At 54.3% G+C, this 18718-nt stretch overlaps 1 protein-coding gene across 1 annotated transcript in view; it reads right to left on the minus strand.

Moving 5' to 3' along the window:
- Positions 1 to 18343, minus strand: part of SUSD3 (sushi domain containing 3) — a 31091-nt gene extending 12748 nt beyond the window's left edge. Inside the window, exons 1-3 of the mRNA XM_016190850.2 lie at positions 18210 to 18343; positions 1728 to 1916; positions 1027 to 1174 (exon numbers count right to left, since the gene is read on the minus strand). Of these exons, the coding sequence (XP_016046336.1) occupies positions 1027 to 1174; positions 1728 to 1916; positions 18210 to 18297 (425 nt within the window). The 5' untranslated portion in view covers positions 18298 to 18343. The remainder of the gene's footprint in view (positions 1 to 1026; positions 1175 to 1727; positions 1917 to 18209) is intronic.
- Positions 18344 to 18718: the final 375 nt, after the last annotated feature.

Below are 18718 nucleotides of genomic sequence, written 5' to 3' on the forward strand. Positions count from 1 at the left end.
ACCAGAGCATAACTGTAGCATATTTAATGCCAGAGACTGAACCTAGGACCTCATGCTTGCAAGTTCAACACTCTAGCAACTGCACCCACCACCTCCCAGGATAAGAGATGTATTTGTTTATTTTCTATCTGAGCACTTCTCAGATCTGGCTTACAGTGGTTCAGGGGGGCTGAACCTGGGACTTCGGAGCCTCAGGCATGGCAGATTCTTTGCACAGCCATTATGCTATCTCTCCTTGCTAAAATATTTTTCCTTTATTAGGGGGATTAATTTTTTATAGTCAACAGTAAAACACTGTAGCTGGTCCATGTGCAACATGTCTCACTTTTCCACATAACATTCTAACCCCCCACCTAGGTCCTCCTCCACCGCCATGTCCCAGGACCTCAACACTCCTCCACCCCCACCCCCAGAGTCCTTTACTTTTGTGCAAAACACCAAAGCTAAAACATTTTTTTGTTTTTAATTTTTTATTAATATTTATTTATTTATTTATTTCCTTCTGTTGCCCTTGTTGTTTTATTGTTGTAGTTGTTATTGTGGTTGTTACTGTTGTCGTCATTGTTGGACAGGACAGAGAGAAATGGAGAGAGAAGGGGTAGACAGAGAAGGCAAGAGAAAGACAGACACCTGCAGACCTGCTTCACAGCCTGTGAAGCGACTCCTCTGCAGGTGGGGAGCCAGGGACTCAAACCGGGATCCTTATGCTGGTCTTTGCGTTTTGCACCACCTGCGCTTAACCCACTGTGCCACTGCCCGACTCCCTAAAACATTTTTTAATTACAGTATAAAGATTCTGTCTGTGGGCTGAAGTTAACCAGAGGTCTATCGGCCCTACACCCCAGCCACGCAGAGCACAAGCCACCATTTCCACAGACAGGATATCACAACGCCTGTGACTGCCTCAGCAACGACCGTGAGAGCAGGAACCTGGGTACCAGCATCGGGATGCTGACCCCATGCAGTCAGGGCTCCAGGTAGCAGAGCTGCCTCCCAGGAGGGCCTGCAACAGCAAGGACAGCATACCTGTCAGCATGCTGTCGCTCACTCCTCTTCACGCACTTCATCAGGCAGCAGGTGAGGAAGGCCACGGACATGAGCAGGATGATGGCGCTGCTGACGATGGAGGCGATCACAGCCACTTTGAAGCCAAACATGTCTTGCGGTGGTACGGCTGTGAGGAGACAGAACAGTCCTGGGCTAGTCCGCCCAGACCCAACAGCTCCCAGGGAGCTTTGCCCAGTGGTGGTGCACCTAGTTAAGCGCACACATTACTGTGCACAAACAAGGATGCAGGTTCAAGGCCCTGGTCCCCATCTGCAGGGGGAAACCTTAATGAGTAGGGAAGCAGAGTTGCAGGTGTCTCTCTGTCTCTCTCCCTCTCTGTCTCTCCTTCCCTTCTCAATTTCTCTCTCTGTCCAATAATAAATAAATAAAATTTTAAAAAGCTACACAATATCCTATCAAGGGCTGTCATAAATGAATCAAGGACATGCATAATGAAAAAATGAAAGGATGAACACGTCAACTCACTTAGATGCCACTCACACAGCCCAGGCAACATCTTGGAGGTAACAGGCTAAGTCAGTGGTAGAGCCAGTAACTCTCAGATCAGCATCCTAAACACAAGCCCAGCCACGACTAGCACCCATCCTGCCTTCTCTGTGACACCCACACCACCCACAGGAAGGGATCCGGTACCCCTCCGCCCCCCAGGGGCAGCTCACACTTGCACGTGGGTGTCCCTGAAGACCACTCCGCGGTGCTCCCTTTCCAGGAGCAGGTGAGGAGGCCGGACCCCAGCATCTGGTGACCCGCAGGGCAGTGGAACACGATGACCGTGCCCACAGAAGCGCCGTCACCACGAATGACTTGGATGGAACCCCGCGGAGGTGGCTGCATTTGGGCACATGTGCCTAGGGAGGGGGAGAGGTAAGATGGCTTGAGGCCCCAGCCTGCTGCCCAACAGTCAGGAGGCGCTCTGGAGAAGGTCACAGGGCCACCCTGGGAGTGGTGTTCACGTGACCAGTGACGTGGGGACAAAGACCCAGCTGATGTCCACTTCAGTGAACTCTAGATGTTCTGGAGACCGGTGCTGAAACGAAAACCGTGCATCAGGAGACGATGAAAGGAGCCGCACAATAACCATGTCGGCGTGGCTCCCGGGGCAAAGCCAGAGCAAAGAGGGAAAATGGGGACAGAGTGGACCGCCAACTGAAAAGCAAATATTCTAACTGAAAAGCCAACAGTCAGGGAGCACAGCGGGCTAAGCGCAGGTGGCACAAAGCACAAGGACCGGCGTAAGGATCCCGGTTCGAACCCCGGCTCCCCACCTGCAGGGGAGTCGCTTCACAGGTGGTGAAGCAGGTCCGCAGGTGTCTGTCTTTTTCTCCTCCTCTCTGTCTTCCCCTCCCTCTCTCCATTTCTCTCTGTCCTATCCAACAACAACAATAATAACTACAACAATAAAACAACAAGGGCAACAAAAGGGAAAAAATAAATAAAATAAATATTAAAAAAATTAAAAAAAAAAACCAACAGTCAGATGAGAAGAATTAGGGAAAGATACTTGGGAAACAGAACAAAGGCTAGGCAGACTTAATTTCCAAAGATCTGATGTCTCAATGAAAACTGAATATCCCAGTAAATAGAATGAACTAACATGTCAAGAGGCAAGTCACAAAGCCGTACAAATGGCCAACAGACATGGGCAAAAGCTAACTCTCACTGGGCAGACAGAAAAAGAAAGAAAGAAAGAAAGAAAGAAAACAACAACTTCCACACTGAGGGCTGATTCCCACCCCACCTTTTCAAATGGGAGGGGAGTAAAAGATAGCAGGTTTTACAGGTTCACAGATTCAGCAAGGACGCAAGCGCGGTTCCCCTTGTACTTTGTAGGCAAGGAGCTCCGTCCAGTATATTAAGAGCCTTATGTGTGCAGTTGAGCAACTAGTCAAAGGAAATGATTATGAATTGTTGCTGGGATCTCTGTACCAGGTTGTTTGCTTTGAGCTGTTCAGCATAGGTGGACATCTTCTATGCAGTGGAGCGGGGTACACCCTCGCACACGTGTACGTGCAGACATGCACACAGACACACGTGCAAAGTTCTCTGGGACATCTGTCACTCAACACAGCACACCGAGGAAGAAGTGTACAGCAGCTATATTCACAGCAGTGAGTCCTGTCACGTGGGTGTCCCTGTTGGCATCCCTGTCGCCTCTGATGGTACACAGGCCCTACTAGCTGTGATGATGGCAAGGAAGGCAGGCTGCAGACCAGTCATTCCACTGTGCCCCAGACATGCCTTCACCTGTCCTCTGCCAGGACCGTCCTCTGCCTGTGGCCCATTCAGTCCACCTGCCCCAGATCATTTCCGTGCTTCCCAAACTGTTCACTTAACATACTGTTCGGTTTAACTTTGCTGGTGGTCGGTCCCCAGATTCTTCATCCAGAATGTGGAACATACCTGAACTCTTCCCAATCGATGGCCAATTGTCCAGCAACCCCTGCGGAATCGACTTTCAAAATCTACTCCCAGGGCATCTGTGGTGGCTGGGGAGTGAATGTCCTTCAAATGGCGCAGGCAGATTCCATTTGGGAGTGGGGAACACAGGCCACAGGGATAGGCATACACATAGGGATAGGGCCTGTCACTCAGCATGAGCTGCCATTCAGGATGGCTGAACCTGAATCCTAATTTAATGGCAAAATAAGGGTCGAGTAGGTATCTGTAACATACATGTAACCAAGTGTCTCCTGTGTGTACAGCTCATAGACTAACACAATCCCAGTAGACAAGAATGGGAAAATCAAAAAAGACAGCTCAAAAACCAGGAGACAGGTAGGGAACACAGCATAATGTTCTGCAAAAGACTTGAATGACTGAAGCTCCAAGATTGCAGGTTCAATCCCCAGCACCACCATAAACCAGAACTGAATAGTGATCTCGGAAAATAAAAACAAACAAACAAAAAGAAACCAAACCAGGGGGAAGGGCAATTAGGAAAGAGATTAAAGGCATCCAGTTGGGGGGGGGGGAAGAGAAGTATGATCTTGTATCTAGAAACCCCCAGGAAACCTGCTAAAAAAAAATCTATGAGAATACATGAGTCCAACAGGAACTGCAGGTATACGGTCAAAAGCAAAACCCACTGTGTCTCAGGAGCTATGAGCAAACTGAAAGTGAAAGTGAGAAAGCAAATTCTGCACACATGCAAGAGGTTTTGGGGTCGATTCCCCAGCACAAGCAACAGTCAGGGTCAAGTGACCAGACCAAACAAAACGAAAACTCCAATTCCATTTACAATGATATCATGGCGAATAAGATGCTCGGATCTAACTTGAATATAAGTGGTGCGAAACTTAGACTCTGAAACCTGTAAAACAGACTGAAAGAAATGAAAGAAGTCCTAAGTCAGTGGAAAAGATGACTTGAGTGGACTGGGGGCTGACACTGCTCAGAAGCAGAAGCAGAAGCAGAAGCAGAAGCAGAAGCAGTACTTGGATTCTGCTCAGACTTGAAACATCAGCCAGAACCTTTGCAGAATCTGACAAGCTGACCCCCAAATGCATATGGAAATGCAGAGGAGCCTGAAGAGCCCTGACAAAAATGATCTCGAAAAGAAGAAGAAGAAGAAGAAGAAGCTTGAAGGAGTCACACTTCCCTGTTTCAAAACTTAGCACCAAGTCATGGTGATCCAAACCGAGTGGGGCCAGCTTTAGAAAGACAAATCTAAAGGCAATGGGATTGGATTGAATCCAGAGTTCAGAAAAAAACTATTTACGCTCAATTTATTTTTGACAAGGGTGCCAGTACAATTCAATGAGAAAATGATGGTTTTTCAACCATTGGTTCCATTGGTTCAATCTTCACTTTAGATACAAGAACCAACTAACAATAAATCAAAGATCTAACTTAAAAGAGCTAAAGCTATCGGACTCTTTAGAGAAAAATATAGAAGACGTAAATCTTCCTGACCTTGGGTTTAGCAATGGTTTCTGGGCCAGGACACCAAAAAGACAAACAACAGAAGGAAAAGTAAGGAAACTACACCTCATCAAAATTAAAAACACTTGTGCTTCAAAGGATTCAATCAAGAAAGTCAAAAGACAACCCACAGAGTGGGAGAAAACACTTGCAAATCATGTCTGCTAAAGGACTCATATCTAGAGTGTACGAATTATTCACTGAGTGGTACAGACAACAACCCACTTCACACAGACCTTTTTTCTCAGCACCACAGGCTTCTGGGAAAGGCACACCTGGCCCACAGGAAGGTGTACCCTCAGTCACCAGGCTGGCGGGGCTCCAGGTACACTAGGTGTGCAGAGACAGGAGCCCTCACGGTGCAAGTGGGAAAGACAGGGAGGCTGCTTTGGGGCTCATTCCATAGTTGACACATAACTGCCACAAGACACAGCAACTCTACTTGCAGTCACACCGGGAAAAGGGAAACACAGGTCCATGCTAACGCCTGTCCGTGAATGTCCACAGCAGCATTATTCCTAACTGCCAAAAAGTAGAAACATCCCAAATGCCCTTTAGCTGAGTGGTGGGTAAGTCAACATGGCCCATCCCTCCGGTGGGATGGAATATGCTGCAAAGGGATCCGTCCAGCTCAAAAAGCAAGATTCTGAATACAAGTACAAGAGACCATCTATTGCACAGTTCAGTTTGCATGAACTATCCGTAAGAGGCAAATCTACAGAGGCAGAAAATAGATGAGTGGCTGCCAGGGGCTGACGGAAGGAGCAAAATTGAGAGCTAACAGCTAGAGGATGTGGAGCTTGTTTGGGGGCTGATAAAGATGTCCTAGAATGTCTGTGACAGTGGTGGCACCACTCAGAATGTACTGTACTACAAGTCACTAAGTTGTACATTTTAAACGTACACCTGTAACGAGGGAATCACACCTCAATAAAGCTGTTTTAAAAATTCAGGGGAAACACACCCAAAGAAACCTGACTTTTAAAAATTGCAAGTCTTGGAGCTAAGAGTCTTGGTTGAGTGCACATGTTACCATGCTCGAGGTTCAAGCCCCACGTCCCCACCTGCAGGGAGTAAGCTTTATGAACAGTGAAGTAGTGATATAGCTCTCTCTCTCTCCCTCCCTCCCTCTCTCACCTTTAACTTCTTTCTGTCCTGTCAAATACAGAAAAAATAAAGTGGGGCCAGGTGGTGGTGCACCTGGTTGAGCGCACACATTACAATGCGCAAGGACCCAGGTTCGAGCCCTCGGTCCCCAGCTGCAGGGGGAAATCTTTGCAAATGGTGAAGCAGGGGTGCAGGTGTCTCTCTTTCTCTCTCCCTCTCTATCTCCCCCTACCCTCTCAATTTCTGACTGTCTCTATCCAATAAATAAAGATAACAAAACAAAAAAAACCCTTGGGAGTGTTATATAACTAGAATCATAAAAAAAATTTAGTTTCTTGGGGCCAGGTGGTGGTGCAGCTGGTTGAGTGCACATGTTACAGTGCACAAGGACCCAGATTCAAGCCTGTGGTCCCCACCTGCTGAGGGAAAGCTTTGCAAGTGGTGAAGCAGGGCTGCAGGTATCTCTCTGTCTCTTTCAGTCTCTATCACCCCCTTCCCCTAGCCAATAAATAAACAAAGATAATAAAAAGTAAAATGTTTTAGTCTCTTGTGCCTGATTTATTTCACTATCATGTCTTCATGGCTTTTAGGTATAGCATGTGCTTGGCATTCCTTTTCAAAGCTGAGTAATAGTCTACTTTTTATGTATTTAACATTTTATCCTTTCAAGCAGTGAAAGATACTGGGACTGCTTATACAATTTGGCTGCTGTAAATAAGGTTGCTATAAACATTAAAAAAAAAAAAAAAAACTGGATGTCTTTGGCCACTGAGATTGCTGAAGATGAAAAAGCTTGCCCCAGCAGGTTGGCAAGGGTGTGGGGGGAGAGGATAGCACTTCTGGGGGTGTGAAAAATAGGGTAGGGGGCCACAGGAAGTTACCAGACTGGGCTGAACCAATTGGCAGTTACCAATGGGCTGAACTGGAGCCCTGGGAGGCAGAGAGGTGGGTGCTGCACCCATCCATCCTCAGACATCCTGCATAACCCTTCCCTAAAGTCCTGGCCTGGGCCAGCAGCACTCAGCGGCACCACAACTGTCAGCCATGACCCCAGAGCGTGAGCTCTTCCCCAACCACCACAGCTGTCAGCCCTGACCCTAGAGCCCGAGCTCTTCCCCAACCACCACAGCTATCAGCCATGACCCTAGAGCCTGAGCTCTTCCCCAACCACCACAGCTACCAGCTCTGACCCTAGAGCCCGAGTTCTTCCCCAACCACCACAGCTGCCAGCCATGACCCAAGAGCACGAGCTCTTCCCCAACCACCACAGCTGCCAGCCATGACCCAAGAGCACGAGCTCTTCCCCAACCACCACAGATGCCAGCCATGACCCTAGAACCCGATCTTCCCCAACCACCACAGCTGTCAGCCATGACCCTAGAGCCCGAGCTCTTCCCCAACCACCACAGCTGTCAGCCCTGACCCTAGAGCCCGAGCTCTTCCCCAACCAACACAGCTGTCAGCCATGACCCTAGAGCACGAGCTCTTCCCCAACCACCACAGATGCCAGCCATGTCCCTAGAGACCGAGATCTTCCCCAACCACCACAGCTGTCAGCCATGACCCTAGAGCCCGAGCTCTTCCCCAACCACCACAGCTGCCAGCCATGACCCTAGAGCCCGAGCTGTTCCCCAACCACCACAGCTGCCAGCCATGACCCTAGAGCCCGAGCTCTTCCCCAACCACCACAGCTGCCAGCCATGACCCTAGAGCCCGAGCTCTTCCCCAACCACCACAGCTGTCAGCCATGACCCTAGAGCCTGAGCTCTTCCTCAACCACCACAGCTGCAGCTCAGACCCTAGAACTTGAGCTCTTCCCCAACCACCACAGCTGTCAGCCCTGACCCTAGAGCCTGAGCTCTTCCCCAACCACCACAGCTGCAGCTCTGACCCTAGAGCCCGAGCTCTTCCCCAACCACCACAGCTGTCAGCCCTGACCCTAGAGCCCGAGCTCTTCCCCAACCACCACAGCTGTCAGCCCTGACCCTAGAGCCCGAGCTCTTCCCCAACCACCACAGCTGTCAGCCCTGACCCTAGAGCCCGAGCTCTTCCCCAACCACCACAGCTGTCAGCCATGACCCTAGAGCCCGAGCTCTTCCCCAACCACCACAGCTGCCAGCTCTGACCCTAGAGCCCGAGCTCTTCCCCAACCACCACAGATGCCAGCCATGACCCTAGAGCACAAGCTCTTCCCCAACCACCACGGCTGTCAGCTCTGACCCTAGAGCCCGAGCTCTTCCCCAACCACCACGGCTGCCAGCTCTGACCCTAGAGCCCGAGCTCTTCCCCAACCACCACGGCTGCAGGCTCTGACCCTAGACCTGAGCTCTTCCCCAACCACCACAGCTGTCAGCCATGACCCCAGAGCCTGAGCTCTTCCCCAAAGACCACAGCTGCCAGCTCTGACCCTAGAGCCTGAGCTCTTCCCCAACCATCACAGCTGCCAGCTCTGACCCTAGAGCCTGAGTTCTTCCCCAACCACCACAGCTGTCAGCCATGACCATAGAGCCCGAGCTCTTCCCCAACCACCACAGCTGTCAGCCATGACCCTAGAGCCTGAGCTCTTCCCCAACCACCACAGCTGTCAGCCCTGACCCTAGAGCCCTAGCTCTTCCCCAACCACCACAGCTGCCAGCTCTGACCCTAGAGCCCGAGCTCTTCCCCAACCACCACAGCTGCCAGCTCTGACCCTAGAGCCCGAGCTCTTCCCCAACCACCACAGCTGTCAGCCCTGACCCTAGAGCCTGAGCTCTTCCTCAACCACCACAGCTGCAGCTCAGACCCTAGAACTTGAGCTCTTCCCCAACCACCACAGCTGTCAGCCCTGACCCTAGAGCCTGAGCTCTTCCCCAACCACCACAGCTGCAGCTCTGACCCTAGAGCCCGAGCTCTTCCCCAACCACCACAGCTGTCAACTCTGACCCTAGAGCCCGAGCTCTTCCCCAACCACCACAGCTGTCAGCCCTGACCCTAGAGCCCGAGTTCTTCCCCAACTACCACAGCTGTCAGCCCTGACCCTAGAGCCCGAGCTCTTCCCCAACCACCACAGCTGTCAGCCATGACCCTAGAGCCCGAGCTCTTCCCCAACCACCACTGCTGCCAGCCATGACCCTAGAGCCCGAGCTCTTCCCCAACCACCACAGCTGTCAGCCATGACCCTAGAGCCCGAGCTCTTCCCCAACCACCACAGCTGCCAGCTCTGACCCTAGAGCCCGAGCTCTTCCCCAACCACCACAGCTGTCAGCCATGACCCCAGAGCCCGAGCTCTTCCCCAACCACCACGGCTGCCAGCTCTGACCCTAGAGCCCGAGCTCTTCCCCAACCACCACAGCTGTCAGCCATGACCCTAGAGCCCGAGCTCTTCCCCAACCACCACAGCTGTCAGCCATGACCCTAGAGCCTGAGCTCTTCCCCAACCACCACAGCTGTCAGCCCTGACCCTAGAGCCCTAGCTCTTCCCCAACCACCACAGCTGCCAGCTCTGACCCTAGAGCCCGAGCTCTTCCCCAACCACCACAGCTGCCAGCTCTGACCCTAGAGCCCGAGCTCTTCCCCAACCACCACAGCTGTCAGCCATGACCCTAGAGCCTGAGCTCTTCCTCAACCACCACAGCTGCAGCTCAGACCCTAGAACTTGAGCTCTTCCCCAACCACCACAGCTGTCAGCCCTGACTCTAGAGCCTGAGCTCTTCCCCAACCACCACAGCTGCAGCTCTGACCCTAGAGCCCGAGCTCTTCCCCAACCACCACAGCTGTCAGCCCTGACCCTAGAGCCCGAGCTCTTCCCCAACCACCACAGCTGTCAGCCATGACCCTAGAGCCCGAGCTCTTCCCCAACCACCACAGCTGCCAGCTCTGACCCTAGAGCCCGAGCTCTTCCCCAACCACCACAGATGCCAGCCATGACCCTAGAGCCCGAGCTCTTCCCCAACCACCACGGCTGTCAGCCCTGACCCTAGAGCCCGAGCTCTTCCCCAACCACCACGGCTGCCAGCTCTGACCCTAGAGCCCGAGCTCTTCCCCAACCACCACTGCTGCCAGCCATGACCCTAGAGCCCGAGCTCTTCCCCAACCACCACAGCTGTCAGCCATGACCCTAGAGCCCGAGCTCTTCCCCAACCACCACAGCTGCCAGCTCTGACCCTAGAGCCCGAGCTCTTCCCCAACCACCACAGCTGTCAGCCATGACCCTAGAGCCTGAGCTCTTCCTCAACCACCACAGCTGCAGCTCAGACCCTAGAACTTGAGTTCTTCCCCAACCACCACAGCTGTCAGCCCTGACCCTAGAGCCTGAGCTCTTCCCCAACCACCACAGCTGCAGCTCTGACCCTAGAGCCCGAGCTCTTCCCCAACCACCACAGCTGTCAGCCATGACCCTAGAGCCTGAGCTCTTCCCCAACCACCACAGCTGTCAGCTCTGACCCTAGAGCCCGAGCTCTTCCCCAACCACCACAGCTGTCAGCCCTGACCCTAGAGCCCGAGCTCTTCCCCAACCACCACAGCTGTCAGCCATGACCCTAGAGCCCGAGCTCTTCCCCAACCACCACAGCTGCCAGCTCTGACCCTAGAGCCCGAGCTCTTCCCCAACCACCACAGATGCCAGCCATGACCCTAGAGCCTGAGCTCTTCCCCAACCACCATAGCTGCAGCTCTGACCCTAGAGCCCGAGCTCTTCCCCAACCACCACAGCTGTCAGCTCGGACCCTAGAGCCCGAGCTCTTCCCCAACCACCACAGCTGTCAGCCATGACCCTAGAGCCCGAGCTCTTCCCCAACCACCACAGCTGCCAGCTCTGACCCTAGAGCCCGAGCTCTTCCCCAACCACCACAGCTGTCAGCCCTGACCCTAGAGCCCGAGCTCTTCCCCAACCACCACAGCTGTCAGCTCTGACCCTAGAGCCCTCTTCCCCAACCACCACAGCTGTCAGCCCTGACCCTAGAGCCCGAGCTCTTCCCCAACCACCACAGCTGTCAGCTCTGACCCTAGAGCCCGAGCTCTTCCCCAACCACCACAGCTGCCAGCCATGACCCTAGAGCCTGAGCTCTTCCCCAACCACCATAGCTGCAGCTCTGACCCTAGAGCCCGAGCTCTTCCCCAACCACCACAGCTGCCAGCTCGGACCCTAGAGCCCGAGCTCTTCCCCAACCACCACAGCTGTCAGCCATGACCCTAGAGCCTGAGCTCTTCCCCAACCACTTGACAGTCTCTAGAGGCACTAATATAGGAATGAATGGATGGGCACGAGTTGTGCCAGCCCCCAGTACCTCTCCCATAGAAAATGTCTTTCAGGAGGTAGCACACTGTGTTGGGCGCATGTGCGCAGCTCAAGGACCAGCGCAGGGATCCTGGTTTGAGCCCTGGCTCCCCACCTGCAGAGGGTTTACTTCACAAGTGGTGAAGGAGGACTACAGGAATCTATCTTTCTCTCCCCCTTTTTGACTTCCCCTCCTCTATCAATTTCTCTCTCTCCTATCCAACAACAATAACAAGAAAATGGAAAACATGGCTTCCAGGAACAGTGGATTCATGGTGTAGGCACCAAGCCCCAGCAATAACCTTGGAGACAAAAAAAAAAAAGGAAAGAAAAAGAGAATGTCTTTTCTCTTCCAGGAGCCATGAACATGGCCACTGTTGTCCTTCCAGCCAGGGAGGTGAATGAAGCTTCTGGAACTGGGTAGACCTAACAGGGCCAGCCACAAGGCAACCACGTGGTCCTGGGCCATCAGGCAGCTAGCACTTCCCAGTGCTCAATTTAGAGCTCTGACTTCTCCATTCTCCCTTGGCTAATGCACCTTCTTTCTCCCCAGTGTGGCTGCCAGGAAGGGGAGGCCCAAGGGGAGGTCAGCAGGGCAGTTGAGGGGGCAGGGGTGGTGGCTGTCTATCCAGCATATTCCAAATGCAACAGGAGCAGATGGAGGAACAGAGCTTGCCTTTAAAGAAACCCTGAGGGGTTGAGGAAATACATAACAGTGATACAAAAAGACTTCCATGCCTTGGGCTCAGATGTGCTAGGTTCATTCAGTTGCCAGCACTACCATAATCCAGAGCTGAGCGGTGCTCTGGCAAAAACAGTAACAAACAAAATAATAATAATAATAGTAATAAAGACACCCTCAGGACCTCCCCAGAACACAGGTGCCTGGAGGGTACACAGGCAGAAGAGGTCTGAGATAGAGGTTGCTAGGTGTCCAGGGCAGCTGGGTGCAGTGGCTGTGAACTCCTTCCACTCTGTGGTACATCTGAAAACATGGAAAATGTTGGGAGCGGGAGTCGGGCGGTAGCACAGTGGGCTAAGCGCAGGTGGCACAAAGCACTAGGACTGGGGCAAGGATCCAGGTTCGAGCCCCTGGCTCCCCACCTGCAGGGGAGTCGCTTCACAGTGGTAAAGCAGGTCTGCAGGTGTCTGTCTTTCTCTCCTCCTCTCTCCATTTCTCTCTGTCCTATCCAACAACGACATCAATAACAACAACAATAATTAACTACAACAATAAAACAACAAGGGCAACAAATGGGAATAAATACATAAATTTTTTTTTTTTTTTAATGTTGGGAGAAAGCCCAGAGTGTCACTTCTGAATGTTCGCTGAGCTTGCCATCATATCGACCACTCCAAGTCCCCTTTCAGAGCCCTGCCAGCACTGCTCACCTCTGCCAAGCCCACGTCACCCCCCTTGGATGGCCCTGAAATGGAATACAAATGACAGCGGGGGCCACTGACCCAGGCAGCAAGTCAATGCCACAGCCTCGTGGTTTCGGGACCCAGTCCCTTCTCAGGTCTAAGTCCCTCCAACTGTAAATGCTGTAGCAGGCGGGGTGAAGGGGACCCATGAGGATGTGCAGCCCAGAAAGGAAGCCCCACAGTGACCATCCCCTAGCAGGTGGGCCCAGAAAGAGCACCGAGCGGGTGTGCACGGAGGCAGGGAGAGGACCACCGTCCACAACCACATCCTGTGCTGCTGCGGGCTGCTCTGCGGTGAGGGGCCCAGCCTGTGTCACACTGCAGGTGGCTCCCCAGCTTCTGCTTCACACATGTCAAAGGACAGAACTAACTGCCCCAGAGTATCCAGAGGCTGTCCTGCCTCTAGGAGCCTCAGAAACAAAGAGGGGGGAAATGGAGGGTGGGGGGCGCTACATACTGCTCTGCAGCGTCTCCCCTCCCCCCATGCCTAGCAAAAGGGTGGCCTTTCTCGGAGGTCACTCAGGGCCCTGTGAAGACCTAGTCAGTATAGCTGAGGGTGAGCAGCGGGGAGGCAGTTCTGGGGTCTCAGCCCCTTACTGAAGACAGTCTCCCTCCTGAAACACAGTGTGAAGTGTCAATGATCTTTTCAAACTGAAAACGAAAGGTCTGAGGCAGCGACTGTGGTGAGGAGGGAGGGGGACGGGCCCGCAGTAAGCATCTGCTTCTGGTACCTCCGCCCACCTGGAGGCCAGGGGCTAACCCCACCAAGATTAAAGTGTGTGTGTGTGGGGGGGTAGATCCAGTTGACTATTGGCTGCAACCCTCCCCATCACCAGGTCTGACCCTGGGGACCACTTCTTACCAAAAGTCCAGACCCTACCCTGACCCTGTTAGAACTTCCATTTGTGAAGCCAGGTGGGCATTCTCAGGGAATAGGAGTGGACCGGCCCACGGAAACTGGGGAGTAGCACCGAGGAGCAGGACGCTTGGGGTCACCTCTACCTGGCCGCACATATAGGCCCAGGACACCTCCCTGTCACCCCCAATTCACAGGCCAGAAATATCTCCACCAGGTGGGAGTGGAGAGATAGCATAGTGGTTATGCAAAAAGACTTTCATGCCTGAGGCACCAAAAGTCCCAGGTTCAGTCCCCCCCCTACCCCACCCCCAACCATAAGCCAGAGCTGACAGTGTGGCCTGTCCACCCCACTTCCTCCCCCATTCACAAGGCCCAAGTGACTTGACCTGCCACCCCTTCCCTGGGCTCCAATGGGGTCTGCTGCACACTTTCCCTGGGCCAGCAAACATCTCTCTGGGCTTAGCCAGCTTTCTAGACAAGGAAACCAAGGTCCACTATCACATGGCCCTGAAGACACTAATTGCATCCCCAAATCTCCCATAGTGCTGGGCAGCCAGGCTGGGTAACATGGTTTTCAGGTTACCCATGAGCCTCTCCTTCTCAGCCCCACAGAGATGTTCCCAGGAGTCACCAAGGTATGGTGAACAGGCCAGTGGGCCTGAGACACAGCCCTAGCCTCACAATGCAAGTCTTTGCTCAGGCCCCTTCCTATCCAGTCTAAAGACCCCCAGGCCCCCCCCAGCCCCCCCCCAAGTCCCCTGTTATACCTCACTGAGTTCCACACACCTTGCTGAGTCCCTGAACCCAGTCTGGAGACCCCTAGTCACCCTTTCTGGCTCTCTAAACTTGGTGCCTAGGAAGTCAAGCTTGGAGTGGCCTCCTCTGATGGAAGCCTGGCTAACCCTGGGTGCCCCTCTTGGGCTGGTCCCCTGCAGTGGGCACATCTCCCCCAGCTACTCTCTCATCCTGGCCCCACCCGCCGGCCACTCAACACCAATCACTGAATGTCCCCTTACCCCTTCTCTAGGGGGAGTTCCACACCCCTCAACCTTTGACACATTTTCCCCTGCACCCTTTATGCCCCCTTCTTTTTCAGTATTTTCACGTTTTAAATGGGGGAAGGGAGAATACCAGAAAGTAACAAAGGGAATGAATGTGATGCAAACAAGATACAAACCAGAAACTCTGCAGGGCCCCCAGGACAGTGGAGAGAGCAGATGAAGGCAGACACACCTTCTGGTGTCCCTGAGACAACACCCCCGTCTCGCCTCCAGTCACTGGCATGCTCTCTGGCCCATCTCCCACGCGGAGGGTGCACAGTGTGAGCCTGGTGGGCCCCTCCTCCAGCCTTGCCTCCCCCAGCTGGACCAGCCTGTGGTGAGAACGATCCTGGTTTGTTAATGTTTTATCTGGAACCTTGGACCACACGCCTGTCCTCCCTCTTGGCATTCTCTTAGAGCCCACAGGGTCCCCAAACCCTGACCTCACCACAGGGACCAGGTAAATCAGTTACCGTTGACAATGGCCTCCTGAGGATAAGAGGTTCGCAAGGGAGAAATGAGCAGCAGGGAAGGGGGTGCGGTGGGTCACTGGGCAAGACCCACCTTGGACTTTGTGTCTAGCTGGGGTGCCCGCAGTAGGGGAGTCACTTCCTTGCTGAGTCTGTCTACTAGAATTTGAAAGGGGAAGGAGTCCTCAGGAAGAATTGATGGGAGAGTTTGAAACACACACACACACACACACACACACGCACACGCACACGCACGCGCGCGCACGCTCTACTGAGCAAGAAGCCCATGAGTCATATCATTTGGTCTGGCCCTGCCAAGGCAGCTGCAGACAGGACCCAACATTCCATTAGTGCTCATTTTTAAGCTGATGGTTTTGTATGGCCCACGAATAATGTTGTATATATTCAAATAATACTCGACAGAAAAAAAAAAAAGGGTTCCCCACCCTAGTGTAGGGGTTTGGATCACTGAAGGCCTGATCCTTAGTTAAAGTCCAGACTGGGTCCCCTAGGCCTCCTGGCCTCAGGTCAGTTCACATAATGGAATATACTTTCTCCAGAACAGTACCAGGCCAAGCCCAGCAGGAAGAGTGTGCTCCAAATCTCTCAGAGGAGACCCAGGAGGAGATTAGGAGGAACCTGGGGCCAGTGGGGTGGGGTGGGGAGATGCCCACAGAGCTTGCCTCCCCATGCGGAGCTAGTTGTTCCTGGCATTGCTCTTCTGGGCTCTTCTTCTACGGTTCCTCCAGGGACAGGAGTGGAAGGTTACCTCTAGCCAGTCTTTGAGTCCCTCCCCAATAGTCTGAGCAGACCCCCTGGAGGTGCAGGCAATAGGAGGGTCTCCAGAATGCCAGGTATCCAGCCCCTCCTGGTCAGCTATTCCACAAATACCTAAGGTTTTGCAGAGCAGAGCTGGGAAAGGAGGGGGAGAACCTGGGACCTCAAGACAGTCCCCTCTCACTGGACCAGTTGTGGGAAGAACAGAGTAGCATCTTACAGACTGTGCAGAGGGGTGTACACTACTTAGCTAAGCTTTTGAGAGCATCATATTGTCTCCAAAAGATCCCATATCCACCCCTTTACTTCACAGTACCATGAATGGGGGGGTGCCCATTCCACAACCCAAGAGGCAGGTCATAGGGCAGGGGGTGGTAGACTCCAAAGGGGTGGCTTGGAGTTTGCCCACCAAACACTGGCAAGGCTTGGTGAGAGGCCCTGGTCCCCTCCCAGAACAATTTGGCCTGATCACAGTAATGAAGGCAAGTATATGGCACCAATCACTTAGTACACAGGGAAACTGAGGCACAGAGAGACTCTCCCCAGGTCTGAGGGGCGTCTCAATCCCCAAATCTTGGGAAGGACTCAGGGCTGTGACCTCTCAGGACTTAGATCTGGGAGAATGTGAAGTAGTAGGGCCAGGCTAAGGTCAGCCAACAGGCAGGGAGAGGGACTTTCCATACACACACACACACACACACACACACCCTCCACAACCACAGTCCTCAGCAACCTCCCTGGCCTTGACTGATCCACAGCTATTTATCCCAGCAATGCCCACAGCCCGGGACACAAACTTGCCTTCTCAAAACTGGGACTAGGCACTCCAGGCCAAATGGCTGCACCTCAGCCTGCCCCCAGGGCATCAAACACTATAAGCCCACCCTTCCTTAGGCTTCAACTCCAACAGGAGCTCCCAGCCTCTGCTCTGCTCAATGACAACACCCCAGCCCTCAGTTTCCTCATCTGTGGGAGGGTAGCAGGCGTTGCTGTTTCCATCGAGGCTGGCTGCACCCAGGTGACAAGGGTCAGCTGTCCCTCCAGGACCCACTTGCACAAAAGTGAAGTTCTTGCTCCAGTATCTGCCAACCATACAGGTGTGCCAGCCAGGTCCTTCCCAAGGAAGGCATCTGTGTCCACAAAAAGCCAGTCTCGGAAGTGTCTGGGGCACAGGGGTCAGGGTTTGGTTGTGCTTCCGTTTTTGTTTTTTTTTTTTTAAGGTTTCTCTCCTTATTATGTTTATTTATTGGATACACACAGCCAGAAATAGAGAGGGAAGGGGGAGACAGAGAAGAAGAGAGAAAGATATCACCATTTGCAAAGCTTTCCCCCTTGCAGGTGGGGACTGGGGCTCAAACTCAGGTCCTTGCACACTGTTAACATGTGCACTCCACCAGGTGCTTCCTCACCAGGCCCCATATTCACCAGACAAAGTAGGCGTTAGAACTCAGAGGCTTCCCTAAAGCCCAGCCAGCGAACCAAGAGAGCATCTTAAAATTAAAGATAACAGTGACCCTCCCGTGCTTCTGGAGCCCCGGAAACAGTCGCTCTCCCTCACGCCCCACCCCAGGCTTGGTTTCCCCATTTGTGAAGTGGGGCTGGGGGGGCTGGCCAAGGGACGCGAGACACCTCCCTGCGAGTTCCGACTTCCAGACATCTGCCATCTGCCCATTTCCTCCCGTGGGCCGCGCAGACTTCCCCCCCTGGGCAGTACAGGGCGCCGCCTTCTGACTTGGGATCTCCTCCCTCTGCCTCCCCTGCCCCTGCCCCTGCCCCTGCCCCTGCCCCTGCCCCTGCCCCTGCCCCTGCCCCTGCCTGAGGATCTCCTCCCTCTCCCTCTCCCTCTCCCCCTCCCCGCCCCTCTCCCTCTCCTCTCTCCTCTCTCCTCTCTCCTCTCTCCTCTCTCCCCCTCCCCGCCCCTCTCCCTCTCCCTCTCCCTCTCCCTCTCCCTCTCCCTCTCCCTCTCCCTCTCCCTCTCCCTCTCCTCTCTCCTCTTCCCTCTCCCCGCCCCTCTCCTCTCTCCTCTCTCCCTCTCCCCCTCCCCCTCCCTCGCCTCTGGCTTTGGGGCGCCGCTGGACTAAGACCACCGAGCTGTGCGGGATGTCCCGGCTGTGCACGCTCGTTTCCCCTTCAACCCCCCTCCCCCGGCCAGGCTTGCACCCCGCCTCCCGCGCGCCCGGCTGCCTGCACCGCGCACCTCTCCGCCCGCAGTGCGCCCCCAGCCCTCGGCTTCCCTGTCTGTGAAATGGGCGCAGAGCCCCCTCGCGGGCCGCGCCCCGAGCCCTCACCTGTGCTATTCGCGGGGGGCGGCGTGGTGGTCCCCGCGTGGCCCCGGGCCCGCGCCCGGCCGCGGAGGGTCGCGGACACCCTGCGCATCCTGGGCGCTCCGCGGAGCTCAGCCGGCTCTGCCCCGACGGGACCCACGGGGGCGGGGCAGCAGCGGACACGCCCTCCCAGGCCTGGGGCGGGCCGGCCCCGGGGGACGCTCACCCCGCCGGGCGCAGCCCGCGGAGCAGGAAGTCTCGCTCCCCTGCCTCTGAGGTCCGCCGGCACCCCCACCCCGCCCCTGCGACCGACCGACAGACCGCGGGAGCCTCCCCGAAGCAGGTGTTCGCAGGGGGCGGCGCAGGTGGGTCAGGTCTTTAGAGGTGGATGTCAATCTTGCAGGTGCTCATTGAGAGACAGGAACTGGGCTCAGAATCCTGGGGTTAGGGGCAGGGGTAGCTAGAGACTGGTTATGCAAAGAGACTCTCATGCCTGAGGCCCAAAGTCCCCAAGGCTCAGTCCCCTGCACCAC

This window comes from Erinaceus europaeus, chromosome 10 (genome assembly GCF_950295315.1).
Source record: "Erinaceus europaeus chromosome 10, mEriEur2.1, whole genome shotgun sequence".
NCBI lineage: Eukaryota > Metazoa > Chordata > Mammalia > Eulipotyphla > Erinaceidae > Erinaceus > Erinaceus europaeus.